The following is a 19,077-nucleotide window of genomic DNA, read 5'->3' on the forward strand; positions in this document are numbered from 1 at the left end:
CACTAGGCCATACTGTTTCTTTGAGGCAGTTACTGCACAGCACTGGAACGTAGTCCATCTCCTCTTCAGAAAGATCCATCTCAATGGAAGTTAAGTAAAGCCATCACCTATTAAAGGATCATTTTGGTGATGATATTTTTGACATTGAATTGGGTTCTTTAGTTTCACAAAACTACAAGTCCCTAATGCCATATTTCATAAGTTCCCTTTTCTCCACCTCCCAAACAGCCTCTTCAAATGAGATTCTGTTTTGAATTTTAGAATCCCGAGAAAGGGAAAGGTAGACGCCTAGGGAAGACCAAACTGTGGACACCAAAAAAACCTACAGAATTCTGCTGACCCTACTCACGTGGCTCCCCGACTGAACTCTATTCATAAAATGCATTTATTTTACTTCCATGGTTGGCCCCAGATACTGAATCTTCCATATTCACCATGCTTTGTTTTCCTTGAGTCCTTCCACAGGAGTATAGTTTTCTATTCCACAGTCCTAAAAGAGCAGCGGAAGTGCCGGTTCCTCTTGACTGGAAAAGCACCCTACACCTTTCCAGGTGCTCTGGGGGTTTAACACTGCAAGGTAATGGTGATAAACGAGCATGACATTTGGCAACCCCTTTTAATTCTGTTCTGTAACCATAGGATCTAGAAAAAAAACAAATTAGGACATTTGTTCCTCACATATGGATATCATTTTCTTGAGGATCTCAACAACATACAGTGTCTTAGCATAAAGGTTTTTCTGAATTAGTACACTTCTTGTCATAATTAAACTTTAGTTTAATTAGTTGACATATGGATGCTGAAGATATTCTTTTCCATGTCACTATACTGTTCCTGCACATTTTAAATAGTAATTGTGGTACTGGTTAAGCATTTGCTTTGTACCAAGCACTCTGGGCTCCCAAAGGGCTCCCAAAGGGCTCCCAATCTAAGAATGAGGAAGGGAGAGATTTCAGGCTTCTCACAGTTCAGACCATAACAAGTCTTCTCTGGCTTTTTAGTGTCAGTCAAAAAACTTGAGATTCACCAAGATCTTATATTTATTGCGGCGGTGCGGGGGGGGGGGGGGGGAGAGAGAGGGAGCACTTAGATTAATATTTACCTTGGATTTACAGCTGTTTTTCAAGCTATAACTTCCAATCCCAGTCCCTGCTTTGACACTGTTTAATTATATTCAAAGCCACTAATCAAGTCGCAATTCATCTACATTGGTTTTCCCTTTTGGAAAACAAACATTTCCATTTTGGGATATTCTCCCTCTGCTTTACTGGCATGCACTTGGAAAATTAGAACTAAAGCAGACATTTTCTTATGTCTGAAAAGGGTCGCTCTTTACAAGGGCTAGGAACTTCACAAGTAATCAAAGAGTGCCCACTGCTGCCACTTCCTCCAGGAATATTCATCTGCTTCCTGCACGGCTTCCTCAGGCATACAGACTATGGCTGTTGAGCTCTGCGACGCCCTCCAGGACCGCTGGCCAGAACCTTCTCTGGAATCACTCTCTAGAACCATCCTCCCTTTAGGTAGGCTTCCAGAGGAACTTTTCACATCTTTAAAAAGTGAAAATCTCCCTTACTAAAATTTTGATATAGTCATTTCAAGAAATTGAAATGACTCAATGTGAACCAGAAACAAGAGAGAGAGAACTGGAATTCGATCAGTGGTAATTGAGTGCTCACTATGTGCAGAGCACTGTATAAAGCACTTGTGAGAGTACAATACAACAATTAGCAGACATGTCCCCTGCCCACAATGAGCTTACAGGCTAGAGGGGGAGACATAGATTAATATAAATCAATAATTTATAAGAACTCAAGTGAAAAAAATCACTATGGAAAAACGATTTCTAGGATTGTTCTCCTGATCTACAAATCCATCCAAAGTCAGCATCGTATATTTACTTTGAAAACATATGAAATTGTGAAAACGCTAGTAACGGCACAGGCCCCTAGTATACCTTGGGGTAAACCAAAATTGCAAAATACACCTTATTTTTCAAAAGACCAAAGGAACTATTTGCTTATTATCCTCAAGTGTTTTGATGGTCACTTCAAGAATCTCCTTTGCACAGCAGGTTATGGGGTGTGTTTCTCCCTGGATCCTCTATATTGCTAAAAAATTACTAAATCCTACTGCAATTAGAGAAAATAAAACCCTGGCCAAGCCTTATGTTCCAACTTGGCCCTGAAATGGAAATTAACTTACCTTAAGTGTTCCCACCCAAAGCATTGGCTAGTCAACAAAGTTAAGGCCACACTCTCAATGGGGCGAGGCCTGAAGGCGATGACCAAGGGAAGTCAGTGGGTGAAGAATGGTAGAAACCACCTTCCAATCCATTCTTTGTATCATCATTATAGTCCCTGCCCAACCCTGAGCCACGATGCTGGGGATGCTCCAATTCTCAAGCACCTGTTCCCACTGGCAAACCAAAAGTACTGTAAGGTCCCCAAGTTGCCTCAAGTGACGGGAGATGCTCTAATTCTGCCATCCGCAAAGGAGGGCAGCACCACTTATAGCTCCTTGCTCAGTTTCTAGGCTGTTGAAGGAGACATATGACAATTGGGCTGTAGCTGTGGAGTTACCAGAATCTTTCAGAAAAAAAGAAAGCTACCACTAGGTGATTTTTGCAGAAATATAGTTGTAAAGAAATGAAAGTGTGATGCAACTTAAATTCGACTTGGAATGTCACCAGAGTCACGGGCAAATGTATCATTTTGATCTAGTCATGTTAAAAAAAAAACCAATTCCACCATTCCGTGGACTTACATCCGCCAAGGACCGATTAAGAATTTAAACTCAGTTGGATCCTGTAAAAACTCAAGCCCTTTAAAATGTAACAAGCAACAAATCTGCATGTCGGGTCTTGGAGAGGCTTGTCAAAAAATGAACTGGAAAGCAAATATTGAACACATGCAGGAGCTAATCGTCAGATGGCCATCTCAGCCATTTCATAAAACATTTTCCCCCTCCCCATTTCCAGGCACCAGCAATCCACCCAAATGAAAGCGAGATTTCATCCCGAACTTTCACCCACCCAAGTCCCCGACGTAAAGCACTTCTTTCCCTTTCTTCCACCTCCCAACTTCAGGACAACCAAGTCACATAACACACGCTTTGGGGATGTCAACGTGCATGTCCTCTCTCTACAACACAGCAGAACAGTCGTCTCAGTTATTTCTGAAAATCCAGAATTAAAATACTTTCAGCCCCTATTCCCAGGGGGGACACCAGAAAGCTCCTTCTAATGTCAGCAGGGAAAGGTACATTGCTCTTAAAGTCCCTAGGAAATGCCCCAGTGCCACGGGCGAAAAGGAAATAATAATGTTGGTAATTGTTAAGCGCTTACTATGTGCCAAGCACTGTGGCTAAGAGAAGCAGTGTGGCTCAGTGGAAAGAGCCCGGGCTTAGGAGTCAGAGGTCATGGGTTCTAATCCCGGCTCCGCCACCTGTCAGCTGGGTGACTTTGGACAGGTCATTCGCCTTCTCGCCTCTTTTCCCCCCATTTCCCTCTGCTCCTCCCCCTCTCCCTTCCCATCCCCTCAGCACTGTACTCGTCTGCTCAACTGTATATATTTTCATTACCCTATTTATTTTCTTAATGAATTGTACATCGCCTTGATTCTATTTAGTTGCCATCGGTTTTTACGAGATGTTGTTCCCCTCGACTCTATTTATCGCCATCGTTCTCGTCTGTCCGTCTCCCCCGATTAGACCGTAAGCCCGTCAAACGGCAGGGACCGTCTCTATCTGTTGCCGACCTGTTCATTCCAAGCGCTCAGTCCAGTGCTCTGCACATAGTAAGCGCTCAATAAATACTATTGAATGGATGAATTCTCGGTGCCCCATCTGTAAAATGGGGATTAAGAGGGGGAGCCCCCACGTGGGCCTGGGGGCTGTATCTCCCCCAGCGCTCAGAACAGTGTTTGGCACAGAGTAAGCGCTTAACGAACAGCAACCTTATTATTCTAAGCGCTGGAGGTCAGTTGTGAGGAAGGGTCCCCTCCTCCTGGCTCTCTCCAGGAAAAAGGTGCCGGTCCTCTGGACTGCGAGCTCGTGGTGGGCGGGAGTGTTGTTCTCGCGTCCTCTCCCAAGCGCTCAGCACAGCGCTTCGCGCCCAAGAAACGGTTGAATGAATGGGTCCGGGGTTTTGGCCACGCCGGGACTGGAAGTGGGTGGCTGGAGGGACGGTCCGGATGAGAGGGCCCCTCTCCCCAGCCCTCGTCTGTGTCAGGAGGGAGGGATGGAGGGAGAGAGGGAGGGAGGGAGGGAGGTGTTAGGGCACCGGCCCCTCCATCCCCCGACCCGCTGTCCACGCGGCAAGGCTCCTCACCTAAAGGGGGATCCTTCCTTGGCCGTCCTGCTCTGAGCAGAAGCCGAACAGTTCGTGCCCCTTTTGTTGAAGAGCTTTTGGAGCAGGGTCGGGGCCATGATGCTGCTGCTCCTGCAGCTGCTGCTGCAACTGCTGCGGCTCCTGCAGCTCCTGCAGCTGCTGCTGCTGCTCCCGCAGCTGCTGCTGCTGCGGCTCCTGCAGCTGCTGCTCGGCTCAGCTGGCAGCTGGAGGCGGCATCCCGGCTGCAGCGTGGCCGGCGGGGTGGAGGGGTGGAGGGGTGGAGGGGTGGAGGGGTGGAGGGGTGGAGGGGTGGAGGGGTGGAGGGGAGGCCGGGCGCCGGGCTCCGCCGCTGCAGAGTAAGTCTCCCGGCCAGCGGAGCGGCCCGGCTGGTCATATGACGGGAGCCCGGCCCGCCCAGCCCGCACTGCCAGCTCCCTCCGCCAGGAGGAGCCCGCGGGGCGGGGAGGCCCGGGCCGGGTGCGAGGGAGGGAGGGAGGGAGGGAGTCGAGCCCGCCCGCCGCTCATTGGCCGGGAGGCCGAGGGCTCCCCCTCACGTGACGCCGAGGGACGCCCGCGATTGGCTACTTCGAGTTCGGCGCAACCCCCGGACACGTGGTGCTGGGTTCCCACCCCCTCCCGGGAGAAAGAGCCGTCTTAAAGGGACACCGCTCGCTTTCCACATTGGTGGAGGGGAGGGATCATCATAATAATAATGGCGTGTGTTAAGGGCTTACTATGTGCAGAGCACTGTTCTGAGCGCCGGGGGGAGAGGAGGTCATCAGGTTGTCCCACGTGGGGCTCGCAGGCTTCATCCCCATTTTACAGATGAGGGAACTGAGGCCCAGAGAGGTGAAGTGACTTGCCCAAGGTCACACAGCTGACAGAGGGATACTAATAATGTTGGTATGTGTTAAGCGCTTACTATGTGCAGAGCACTGTTTCAAGCGCTGGGGGGAGATACGGGGTCATCAGGTTGTCCCACGTGAGGCTCACCGTCTTCATCCCCATTTTACAGATGAGGGAACTGAGGCCCAGAGAAGTGAAGTGACTTGCCCAAGGTCACACAGCTGACAGAGGGATACTAATAATGTTGGTATGTGTTAAGCGCTTACCATGTGCAGAGCACTGTTCCAAGCGCTGGGGGAGTTACGGGGTCATCAGTTTGTCCCACGTGAGGCTCACCGTCTTCATCCCCATTTTACAGATGAGGGAACTGAGGCACAGAGAATAATGATGACGATGGCATTCGTTAAGCACTCACAATGTGCCAAGCACTGTTCTGAGCGCTGGGGTAGACACAAGGTAAGCAGGTTGTCCTACGTGGGGCTCACAAATACCATCATCATTATTATTATTAGAACGCATGACCTCTGATTCCCAGCTCTTTGCTTTACCATGCCATGTCACTTAACGTCTCTGGGCCTCGGTTTCCCCAGCTGCAAAATGGGGCTGTATCTATTCCAGCATCTGAAACAGCGCTTGACGTATAGTAAGCACTTAATTATCATAGAAAAAAACTCATTTGTTTCTTTGACCTTAAATCCCATTAGATTCCCATTCCCAATGCGAAGCAGCGTGGCTCAGTGAAAAGGGAGTCAGAGGTCATGGGTTCGAATCCTGGCTCTGCCACCTGTCAGGGGTGTGACTGTGGGCAAGTCACTTCACTTCTCTGTACCTCAGTTCCCTCATCTGTAAAATGGAGATTAACTTGGGAAAACACCCAAGTAAAACGCATGGTGAGAAGACATTGAAAACTTCCATGAAACCACATGAAAACAAAGGAGGCACATTTCAAATAAAGCAAGATCAAAACACAATAATTGTGGTATTTGTTAAGTGCTTACTATGTGCCAGGCACTCTGCTAAGTGTTGGGGTAGATACAAGCTAAGCAGGTTAGATAAGCATTTAGTACAGTGTTCTACACACAATAAGCACTCAATAAAGCAGTGTGGCTCAGTGGAAAGAGCCCGGGCCTGGGAGTCAGAGGTCATGGGTTCTAATCCCGGCTCCGCCGCTTGTCAGCTGGGTGACCTTGGGCAAGTCACTCAAGTTCTCTGTGCCTCAGTTCCCTCATCCGGAAAATAGGGATGAAGACTGTGAGCCCCACGTGGGACAACCTGATCACCTTGTATCCCCCCAGCGCTTAGAACAGTGCTTGGCAGATAGTAAGCGCTTAACAAATACCAACATCATTATTATTAAATATGATTCAATGAATTCAATCTCTGTCCCGTATGGGACTCCCCATTTTCAGATGAGGTAACTGATGCACAGAGAAGTTAAGTGATTTGCCCAAGATCACACAGCAGACAAGTGGCAAAGCCGAGAGGAGAACCCAGGTCCTTCTGACTCCCAGGCCCGTGCTCTATTCAGCAGGTCACGCTGCTTCTCAAAAAAACCAGACAAATTATAGGCTTCTGTATTCATCAATGCTTGTTATTCAAGCAGGGGTTTGGAGTGCACGCAATTTGATTCCCCTAATGAAAAATGAAGAAATGAAGATTCTGCAGTACATTAGATCAGAGAAATCTGTAGTGGCAATTTAAGGGAAACAAAACAGACTTGGACCTCTACAGCTCATTTGCCAATTAGCTGGATAATAGACTTTAGATCATGCAGGCTTTCAAACTCTGGTGGCTATGTTGCATGTGAAACAAAGAACTGGAAAAGGAAACAAGTTGAAAACTCTCCAAATGATCAAACAACCCAAGGAAATCTTTCCATAAGAACCGTTGCTTCTCCAAAACTCAAACCATCCTCCAAAAGATATTCATATTTTAGGGTGACGGGACACCTTCCCTGCTGATGCATATCCCCCTCAGGTAATCCCTTGCTTGAGAAGCAGCGTAGCTCAGTGGAAAGAGCACGGGCTTAACGAGTCAGAGGTCAAGGGTTCGAATCCCCGCTCTGCCACTTGTCAGCTGTGTGACCGTGGGCAAGTCACTTAACTTCTCTGTGCCTCAGTTCCCTCATCTGTAAAATGGGGATCAACTGTGAGTCTCACATGGGACAACCTGATTACCCTGTATCTACCCCAGCGCTTGGAACAGTGCTCTGCACGTAGTAAGTGCTTAACCAATACCAACATTATTATTCAGGTTGTTTGACCCGCCTCATCTCAGGGAACGGTAGTTGTATTTAAGGTCTGAAGATAACGCTATTGACAGAGAACTTTATCTATGGATTTGCATGTGGTTTAAAAGCCCGCGAGTGCTGGGATCTGTGGGTCACAGAGGACAGTCCCTACACTTGTAAAGATCCATCTTTGATGAACAGTTGACTTCTCCTTGGGGACAGAGATCTTGTCTACCTACTCTTTTGCATTGTACTTTCCCCAGCACTTAGTACATAGTAAGCAATCAAGAAATAACATTGATTACTATCTGAATTGACCTGGTGCTCTTCTAATAATAATAATAATAATGTTGGTACTTGTTAAGCGCTTACTATGTGCAGAGCACTGTTCTAAGCGCTGGGGGAGATACAGGGTAATGTCCTCTCTTCTTCTGGGAGAGGACATTATGCAGCAGGAGTTGTGTTGGAGCTGTTTTTTGTGCCAGGCATTTACTGAGAGCTGGGGGCCCCAATAAGATAATCGTTTGGGACAAAGTCCCTGTCCCACATGGGGCTCACAGTCTTAATGCCGTTGTACAGCGAAGTGACTTGCCCGAGGTCACCCAGCAGGCAAGTGGCGGAGCCGGGATTAGCACCCCGGTCCTTCTGGGTCCCGGACCCTTGCCCGTGCACTCTTTTTAAAAGTTCATCCTTTGCTCAAATGGCCTAAGGGTGCAAAGAAAATGCACTCCCAAAATAAACAAGAATGCTTCCAATAGAACAACCTGCAAAATCCGTCTGTTTATTCACTTGCTCCCACTGCCATCGATAGGTGATCGAGAGAGGCAGCATGGCCTATTGGACTAAACACAGTCTTGGGAGTCAGAAGGTCATGGGTTCTAATCCCGGCTCTACCACTTTTCTACTGAGTGACCTTGGGCAAGTGAGAAGCAGCATGGCTCAGTGGAAAGAGTATGGGCTTGGGAGTCAGAGGTCATGGGTTCGAATCCCAGCTCTGCCACTTGTCAGCTGGGTGACTGTGGGCAAGTCACTTAAGTCCTCTGTACCTCAGTCACCTCACCTGTAAAATGGGGATTAAGACTGTGAGCCTCACGTGGGAAATCCTGATTACCCTGTAAATCTACCCCAGCGCTCAGAACAGCGCTCTGCACATAGTAAGCGCTCAACAAATAGCGACATTATTATTATTTCACTTTTCTGAGCCTCAGTTCCCTCATCCGCAAAATGGGGATTAAGACCTCGAGCCCCATGTGGGACAGGGATTGTGTCCAACCCGATTTGCTTGTATTCCCTCCAGCATTTAGTTCTGGCATTTAGTCCAGCATTTAGAACCTGGATGAGAGAGAGCACTTTCTGAAAGTGCTTAAGGAGTACCACAGTTAGTTTGGGCTGAGCCATCCACACTCTCTCATCCAGGTTCTCCGTGACCGACACAGAGGTGACTGTCCGAGGTTAGGGATTTGACCAAGATTTAGACTGCAAGAATAACAGCTGAGTGGTCTTTTGGCTGTCTGTAGGATGGAGAGTTTCCTTAGATAGATGCCTAAGCCTGGAAAAAGTGCTCAGGCATTCTTTATTTGCTTGTCTTCACCTCAGCGCTTAGTACAGTGCCTGGCATCTAGTAAGCACTTAACAAATACCGCAATTATTATTACTATTAATAGCAGAGGGGCCTCATGGAAAAACTAGGCCTGTGAGACTTGGGTTCTAATTCCAGATTGACCACAGTCTGCTCTGTTACTTTGGGTAAGTCACTTAACTTCTCTGTGCCTCGGTTACCTTATCTGCCCAAAGGGGATTAAAACTGCGAGCAGGACAGGGACGGCGTGGCTCAGTGGCAGGAGCCCGGGCTTGGGAGTCAGAGGTCATGGGTTCTAATCCCGGCTCCGCCACCTGCCAGCTGTGTGACTTTGGGCAAGTCACTTCACGTCTCTGGGCCTCAGTTCCCTCATCTGTAAAATGGGGATGAAGACTGTGAGCCTCGCGTGGGACAACCTGATCACCTTGTATCCCCCAGCGCTTAGAACAGTGCTTTGCACATAGTAAGCGCTTAACAAATACCACGATTTATTTTATTTATTCTCATTAGCTGGTATCTACCCCAGTGTTTAGTACAGTGCCTGGCACATAGTAAATATTTAACAAACACCACAAGAAAGGAACTATTCCGAACCCTCTCTTCCAGCGAGACTTCAGCTTGCCGTTCCACAGTAATAGGTACAAGACACGAAATTAGAGATTCCATTAATTGGAATGTAAAAGAGAACTAGACGCGAATGAGTTAGTTGGCTCTCCATTTTAATTAAAGAATGCAGAGTTCATTTTGGACTCAGTGGGCTCAGTTCTCTCTGGTGCCTCCGTCACACCCTGGAACTGTAGTACGTTTGGCACTTGGGGAGTGGCATGAACTTTTTCAGGCCACGAGGAGACCAATTAGAGTAGTCCATGACTACTGAACTGCAGGGCACTAAACACTGATGAGATCGAATTAGCATGCACACCCATAGAGTTTCCAGTCCATTGGTTAGGTTATTGCCAAATCAAATGCTAATTAGCGTATTACCGCTGCAGCGGGCACTAGTGCCCTACAGTGCCCAAGAACTTGAAAGAGTAAATGTGTTCGCCTCCTTTTCCTCCCCTTAGGCCTGCCTCCTCATGCCTGATTTACTGCTGCTCTCCCTCCCTGACTGTGAATTCTTTGTATATGGATTCACGCTTTCCAGTGTCCAAAATTCACCAGAGTGTGGGATTCACGGTTATAGAGAGGCGGGAGCACAGTGCATAATGGGAGCCAAGATGCAGCTGATTTTTCACAAACTATAATGATAATAATGTTGGTATTTGTTAAGCGCTTACTATGTGCAAAGCACAAGGTGATCAGGTTGTCCCACGTGGGGCTCACAGTTTTAATCCCCGTTTTACAGATGAGGTAACTGAGGCACAGAGAAGTGAAGTGACTTGCCCAGACTCACACAGCTGGCAAGCGGCGGAGCGGGGATTAGAACCCATGACCTCTGATTCCCAAGCCCGGGCTCTTTCCACGGAGCCACGCTGCTTCTCTGCCTTTTTGTTTTCCAAAGGAATCCTGTCCCTTATAATATGCCTCTGCTGTCTCTTCGACTCTTCCACTGCACTTGCCAGTTCGTTCATTCATTCATTCGGTCGTATTTATTGAGCGCTTACTGGGTGCAGAGCACCGTACTAAGCACTCGGAAAGTACAATTTGGCAACAGATAGAGACGATCCCTACCCAACTACGGGCTCACAGTCTAGAAGGGGGAGTTGTCGTGGAAGTTGAGTCCAATTGCCTGTATTCCCAGAAGGAGTCACTCAGAGATGTCTCCACTTCACACATGCTCCGATGGGCTTTCTTTTCTCCTTGTTTTTTTCTTTTTAATGGTATTTGTTAAACACTTACTATGTTTAGTCTATGCCAGGGACGGAACTAAGCCCTGGGGTAGATACAACTTTGGGCAAGTCACTTCATTTCTCTGGGTCTCAGTTACCTCATCTGTAAAATGGGGATGAAGACTGTGAGCCCCATGAGGGACAGCCTGATCACCTTGTATCTCCCCAGCGCTTAGAACAGTGCTTTGCACATAATAAGCACTTAACAAATACCAACATTATTATTACAAGCTAATCAGATTGGACACAGTCCAAGTCCCACATGGGGCTTACAGTCCTTATTCCCATTTCACAGATGAGGTAACTGAAGCATAGCATAAAGTCACAGATCAAATCACAGTTAAGTGATTTGCCTAAGGCCTCACAGCTGACTAGTAGCAGAGTGGGAATTAGAACCCAGGTCTTCTGACTCCCAGGCCTGTGTTCTTTCCTCTAGTCATAGGTCATGGGTTCTAATCCCGCCTCCGCCACTGGTCAGCTGTGAGACTTTGGGCAAGTCACTTCACTTCTCTGTGCCTCAGTTACCTCATCTGTAAATGGGGATGAAGACTGTGAGCCCCACATGGGGCAAACTGATCACCTTGTATCCCCCGCAGCACGTAGAACGGCGCTTTGCACAGAGTAAGCGCTTAACAAATACCATCATCATCATCAACATCATCACTAGGCTATGCTGTCTCTCGGCTTCTGTTTTTGTCTCTCCAAAATGCCCCTCAGAGCAGGATGAAAAATTGTGCATCAGATTCCATCCCAGGAAGAAAAGAAGAAATATAAGAATAATAATAATAATAGTATTTGTTAAGCCTTACAATGTACCAAGTACTGTAATAACAATAATAATAATAATAATAATAATAATAATAATAATGTTGGCATTTGTTAAGCGCTTACTATGTGTAAAGCACTGTTCTAAGCTCTGGGGAGATACAAGATGCTCAGGTTGTCCCACGTGGGGCTCACAGTCTTAATCCCCATTTTGCAGATGAGGTAACTGAGGCACAGAGAAGTTAAGTGTCTTGCCCAAAGTCACACAGCTGACAAGCGGCGGAGCTGGGATTTGAACCCATGATCTCTGACTCCCCAACCCGTGCTCTTTCCATTGAGCCACGCTGCTTCTCTAGTAAGCACAGTCTCTGTCCTATACAGGGCTCACATTCTAGGAGGGATGGAGAACAGGTATTGAACTCCCATTTTACAGATGAAGAAACTGAGTCACGCAGAAGTTGTGACTTAGCCAAGGTCACAGAGGAGGAAAGTGTAAGAGCTGGGATTAGAGCCCAGATCCTTTGAATACCAGGCCTGTACTCTTTCTGATAGGCTACAGTTTCTCCAAACCCCAAAACTAAAAATAGACTACCCCTCATGAACTTATTAATCATCCCCCCACTCACTTTATACCCCTTCTTACGCCCCTTGCCCGCACTGATGAATGCTCTTAGGTCTGGAGATTCTGGTAGGGGCTAGAATCTAAACCCGCCCAAGCCCCTTATTTAACCAAAACTGAATTCCTGTCTCATGGATTTTCTATACCCTCCAACAGTATTGAGAAGCCAGGGACTCACCTATGTTCTGGAGAATCTGACTCAGTGGGAAAGACATCTGAGATAATCATATCGGTTTTTTAAATATTGCAGTGACTTAGAGAGCAACATGTTAGGCACTACCAAAATCAATATCCACAACTGAATTGAGGATTTACTTCCTCTGTCTTTATTCTTCATCACTCTCATCTGATTTGGCAATAATCTAGAAATATGACATTTATTAAGCATTTACTATAGGCTAAGCTTTTGGAACCAGTCTTGCACCAATAATAATAATCACTGCAGTATTCATTAAGTGCCTATTATATGCAGCACTTGTGAATATTTGTACATATTTATTACTCTATTTCATTATTAATAATGTGTGTATATCTATAATTCTATTTTTCTATTTTGATGGTATTGATGGCTGTCTACTAGTTTTGTTTTGTTGTCTGTCTCCCCCTTCTAGACTGTGAGCCCGTTGGTGGGTAGGGATTGTCTCTATCTGTTGCCAAATTGTACTTTCCAAGCGCTTTGTAAAGTGCTCTGCACATAGTAAGCGCTCAATAAATACGATTGAATGAATGAATAAATGAATACACCACAAGCAAGATACTCACTGTAACCTCCTGCCTTTGTTTTTCAAATTCTCCCGTGCAGTCAAGAGGGAGTCTCCCTTATTCATTTCTGGGATGGAAGGGGAGTCGCAGTGTGTGAGGGGAACATTGTCATTTGTCATGCCTTGGGTGTGTAAACCTCGAGCACTCTGATAGTCACGCTGTGCCCAACCCTACAGTATTTATGCGCATGTCCTTATATTCCGCCATTTCCCCTCTCTGTATTCGATTTTAACCTCTGTCTCCCTGATTAGATTGTAAGCCCCTTGTGAGTAGGAATCACGTTGACCAACTCTGTTGTACATTCTCGACACCTTGGTAGAGTGCTCTGAACACAGTAAAGGCTCAATAAATTCCACTGATTGATTGATTGGTCAATTATTGATTGGTTTTTTTTTTCTAGCCATCTCAGGGAAGGAAGGAAGGAAGGAAGGAAGGAAGGAAGGAAGGAAGGAAGGAAGGAAGGAAGGAAGGAAGGAAGGAAGGAAGGAAGGAAGGAAGGAAGGAAGGAAGGAAGGAAGGAAGGAAGGAAGGAAGGAAGGAAGGAAGGAAGGAAGGAAGGAAGGAAGGAAGGAAGGAAGGAAGGAAGGAAGGATTGCAGTGACTTAGAGAGCAACAAGGTAGGCATTACCAAAATCAATTACCATATAGCGAATTGAAGATTTACTTCCTCTCTCTTTATTCTTCATCACTCTCATCTGATTTGGCAATAATCTAGAATTATGACATTTTTAAGCATTTACTATAGGTTAAGCTCTTGGAACCAGACATGCACCAATAATAATAATCACTGCGTTATATTCATTAAGTGCCTATTATATGCAGCCATTCCCTGGGAATCGCTTCTGTCCAGGAGGGGTTGAATCCACAAGCGTATCCACCTCATGTTTTACAGTTGAAAATAGGAGAATCCTGGAAGAGATAAGAGAGGGAAAAGCCCAAGTGGAAATAAACTAGGCAAATCCAATCCTCAGTTATGATGCTCAGTCCAGGTCATTGAGGTCACCGAAGGGCTGCATTTGTAAACATAAGGAAATTACACACCTCAGTTAAAACTGTCTAAAGCTTGATCGAAGGTTTTTCTTTGTCCATTTTCCAGCTGTATAGTAGCTGGTGCTATTATTGATCAGACATACTGGTCCTGCCTGCTTAATTAGAGCAAGGAGAGGTGCAAGGGGGAGGAGGAAGGGGAAGAGGCAGAAACACCAGGCTTTCTCCCACTAGTGACTGAAACTGCATGCCTCAGTATCACAGTTGATCTCAGGTTGCCTTGAACTGTCACCCTACCCTTGCCTTTTAAGTTACAGAACGTTTAGTTGATATACACCTCTTAAAGAATAAACACAACCTATTCTTAGCCTCTATGCCTCATGCAGACCATTTTTCGGGCCTTTTTCAATCAGTCTATCAATCCATGGTATTTGTTGAATGCTAACTGTGTGCAGAGAACTCGATATTAAGCTCTTGAGCAGGTGTGGTCCCTGCCCTCAAGGAGTCTACAATAACAACATAAAAAAATCCAAGATCTGAATTCTCTCTGGAGTAAAGCAATGTTGCGATTACAGCTCAGCCCACACACTCCATTCCTCTATTGCCAAGGCATTCACTCTACCTTGGTCTCATCTATCTCAACGCTGAGCCTTTGTCCCCATCCTCTCTCTGACTTGGAGCTTTCTCCCCCTTCCTATCTGCCAGACTGCCACTTTCCCCACCTTCGAAGCCATTCTAAAATCACATTTCCTCCAAGAGGCCTTCCTGGACTAAACCCTCATTTCCCCTACACAACCCCCATTCTGCATCACCTACACACTCAGATTCCTTCATTCATTCATTCAATAGTATTTATTGAGAGCTTACTATGTGCAGAGTGCTGTACTAAGCACTTGGAATGTACAATTCGGCAACAGATAGAGACAATCCCTGCCTAATAACGGGCTCACAGTCTAAATGGGGGAGACAGACAGCAAAGCAAAATAGAACAAAACAAGACGAGACAAAACATAATATTAATATTAATACTGGTATTTGTTAGGCACTTACTGCGTGCCAAGCACTGTTCTAAGCACTGGGATAGAAACAAGGTAATCAGGTTGTCCTACGTGGGGCTCACAGTCGTAATCCACATTTTATAGAGGAGGTTACTGAGGCACAGAGAAGTTGAGTGACTTGCCTAAGGTTATCCAGCAGGCAACTGACGGAGCCGGGATTAGAACCCACATCCTCAGACTCTTGCCTGTATTGTCTAAATATTAGATATTCACCCTACCCCATCAGCACCTGATATTCACCCCACCTTTAGTCCCACAGCACTTATGTCCATATCTATGTCGGAAGCAGTGAGGTCTAGTGGAAAGAGCACGGGCTTGGGAGTCCGAGGGCCTGGGTTCTAATCCTAGCTCTGACACTTTGCTGTATGACCTGGGACAAGTCACTTAACTGCTGGGTTTCAATTTCCTCATCTGTAAAATGGGGATTAAATCCTATTCCCTCCTGTGAGCCCCATGTAGGACAGAGACTATGTCCAACCTGATCATCTTGTGCCTAGCCCTGCACTCAGTACAGTGTTTGGCACATAGTAACACTTAAGAGATACAACAATAATAATAATTATGCTTCATTCTGGTATTACCACCCTTACACTCTGCCATTACCCCGATCTATAACTTATTTTGCTTGTATCCACCCCAGTGCTTAGTACAGTGCCTGACACATAGTAAGCACTTAATAAATATCATAATTATTAATTATTATTATTTTAATGTATTTCTCTTGTGGACTTGGGGTCAGGGATCATGTCTACCCGCTTTGTTGTTCTGTACTCCCCCGAGTGCTTGGTGCAGTTCTCTTGCCACATTAAGAGTTCAGTAAATACCATGGATCGATTGACTGATTGATGATACTCAAAGAAATCTCTGGTCTACACAATGCAAATGAAGTGGAAGCTGCTAATTAGCCAGCGAATTTGAGCTAAGCACACCATCCGTTTGCAAATTCTAGACAAAGTCCATGACTTCTCAATTATCCTAATAATTCAGGCTCATGTCTGAATTATCCTGCTAATTGAAGTTTACTATTAAATCTGAGGCCATCCAGACACGTGTAATGGAAAAGGAAACCCAATGTTGCTTTGGAAAAATTTTAAGGGACATTAGCGGGGGGGAAAAAAATGGCTTATCTGAACTGATGGGGATGGAGACTAGTTCAGATAACCAAATGAGATTGGTTCTGGTATCTTGGACAGGCACTCTCCCAGTTTTACTTCCTTATCTCAGGTCTTTTGTTTTTTATTTGATTACCTAAATCCACCTCCGTTTGGATAACTGGCCAGTTGGAAAAATAGATATTTGGATAATCGGCTTTTCTATTATACTAAAAACCAGGATAATCCTGGAAAAATCTGCCTGAGATGGCTCAGGCAAATTGAATGAATAAACACTCACCTGACCTGGGCACATTAATGAACCGGCTTTTCCATTTCCCAGCTTCTGATTCTGTGAATTCTCTGTTCCCAGGAGACTTTGAAAGACCCAGGGACAAAAGGCAAATCTTTTTGTTTTTGTCTCCTGCTTGGGGGCTCCTGTTGAAATCTTGGCACCTAGTAAGCCCTTAACAAATATCACAGCTATTATTATTATTATTATTATTATTATTATTATTTTAATTGTGTTTATCTTTATTCTCCAGAGAGCTGAAGGAGGGATAGTCTCAGTGGAAAATTCATCTATGAAAAAGAATCTCCTACAGGTCATCTCTGAAATTCTGTTGCCGCTTCAAGAATGACAAAGCCATCTTGGGTTTTCTACCTTGCTTTGCCCATTGCTTTACTGAATCATTTACTCTTTGAACACGACTCAACGACATCAGCGAGGGGCACATTTTAAAAGTTTAAAAAGTAATGTTAGTAGAGAAAAATTAGGATTGAAACTAGAGATTCAAAAATATGATCATCTCAGATGTCAACCATTAGCCATTATTTGCCAAGATAATTTTGTCACTGGAAACAGATTTCAAATTCACTGATATAGTGGCCTTTCAAATACAGTGGTACAAATCACATTGGCAAGGTAAAATCAAATCATATAATACATTTACAACTTAAATCACTGACACAGTCAAATAACTAACGCTTCCTCGGGACAGGGTGGAACGAAGGTAGATTTTACCCTGTTGCTAGCTCAGAGGACCAGGAAGCAGAAAATGTCATCTGCCACTCGCTTAGTTTGTGACCTTGGATATGCCATTTAACCTCCACATTTCTCATTCTGTCTACTAAATTAGTTTAATGATTGCCTTCCACAATCCTGGATTAATGAGATTCTCTATTAAAGAGTCAGAGGGAGATAAGCTATGTATTTTATTGGGTTCTGAGGAAACCCAATGCATGTTTCTCGATACCGAAGGGAGATTCAAATTGAATGTCATTTCAATTTCAAGAATTTCACTGATTGGTATCAGCATTACTAACTTAACACAATTTGTCTTGTATAGAATTCAGTATTTTGCATTTGATCATAAATGTAACCAAGGCAGAATTCCGGGCAAATTATAATAATCAGTCAATCAGTACTATTTATTGAGTGCCTAGGGTGTGCAGAACACTATACTAAACATGTGGGAGGGTACAATAATAATGTTGGTATTTGTTAAGCGCTTACTATGTGCCGAGCACTGTTCTAAGCGCTGGGGTAGACATAGGGGAATCAGGTTGTCCCACGTGGGGCTCACAGTCTTCATCCCCATTTTACAGATGAGGTCACTGAGGCACAGAGAAGTTAAGTGACTTGCCCACAGTCACACAGCCGACAAGTGGCAGAGCCGGGATTCGAACTCATGAGCCCTGACTCCAAAGCCCATGCTCTTTCCACTGAGCCACGCTGCTTCTACAACAGAGCTAGAAGACACAATCCCTGCCCTCAAAAGGCTTACAATCTAATGGCTGCATGGTCAATGGAGAATTTCTCTCAACGAGACAGGGTCTTCTTTTTTTATGGCGTTTCTTAAGTGTGTACTATGTGCCAGGAACTGTACTAAGTGCTGGGGTAGATACAAGCTAATCAGGTTGGACGCAATCCATTTCCCACATGGCCTCATAATACTGATCCCCATTTTATATGTGAGGTAAGTGACGCACAGAGTTAAATGACTTGCCTAAGGTCGCCCTTTCACTGTGCGGAAGCAGGTGGTGGTAAACCACTCTCGTATTTGTACCAAGAAAACTCTATGGATCCACTACCAGAACGACTGCAGATGGAAGTGGCGAGGTCTGGGAGATATGCGTCCATGGCGTCGCTATGGGTCGGACACGACTCGACAGCATAACACAACAACAATAACAAGGTCACCCAGGGGACGAGTGGTGGAGCCGGACTTAGAAGCCAGGCCTTTCTGACTCCTAGGCCTGCACTCTATCCACCAAACCAAGCTATTTCTCACATCTTCTGGGAGAACTTTGAGGGATTGGTGACTTCCAGGATGACATCACAGACCCGGGAAAGGGAGTGGAGGAACAGATGCCTACTATTCTCTACTTGTTTGCCAGAAAAGAATGAACACACACACACAAGGAACAGAAAGCATTTGTCTGATTTCATACTTGGGAAGGCAACCTGTGTTACAACTATCTTGCCGTTTTTCCTTGTTCCTTGACAGTGTGCCCCAGGTGGGCCAAGAAATGTGTCTGATCTCTCTGTCTTGTATCTTCCCCAGTGCTAAGCAGAGTCCTTGGCACGTAATATGCACCCAAAATAATATCATCATCATCACCATGGCCGGTGGCCCACCTAGGATGGGAAGCCAAGGCCATGAAATCCTTAAAGTCCGGTTTCTGTTGACCAGTGGCTCCTACCACATTCTATCTGCTTATTATAGCATATCAATTATCTGGTGGTATTTATCGTTGACTGTGGACAGAACTTTGCACTAAGCACTTGTGAAACTGCAATATAACAGAGTTGGTTGACATGATCCCTGCCTACAAAGACCTTATGGTCTATAGGGGCCCGAGATCAAAATAGATCAAAATCTAGACTGTAAACCCGGTGTGGGCAGGGGTTGTCTCTCTTTTATTGCTGAATTATACTTTCCAAGTGCTTAGAACAGTGGTCTGCATACAGTAAGCAC

At 45.5% G+C, this 19,077-nt stretch overlaps 1 protein-coding gene across 1 annotated transcript in view; it reads right to left on the bottom strand.

Moving 5' to 3' along the window:
• FNIP2 (folliculin interacting protein 2) overlaps window positions 1-4,463 on the bottom strand; it is a 113,610-nt gene extending 109,147 nt beyond the window's left edge. Inside the window, exon 1 of the mRNA XM_029076563.2 lies at window positions 4,331-4,463. Coding sequence (XP_028932396.1) covers window positions 4,331-4,428 — 98 coding nt within the window. The 5' untranslated portion in view covers window positions 4,429-4,463. The remainder of the gene's footprint in view (window positions 1-4,330) is intronic.
• Window positions 4,464-19,077: the final 14,614 nt, after the last annotated feature.

The sequence above is a fragment of the Ornithorhynchus anatinus genome, chromosome 12, assembly GCF_004115215.2.
Source record: "Ornithorhynchus anatinus isolate Pmale09 chromosome 12, mOrnAna1.pri.v4, whole genome shotgun sequence".
Lineage (NCBI taxonomy): Eukaryota > Metazoa > Chordata > Mammalia > Monotremata > Ornithorhynchidae > Ornithorhynchus > Ornithorhynchus anatinus.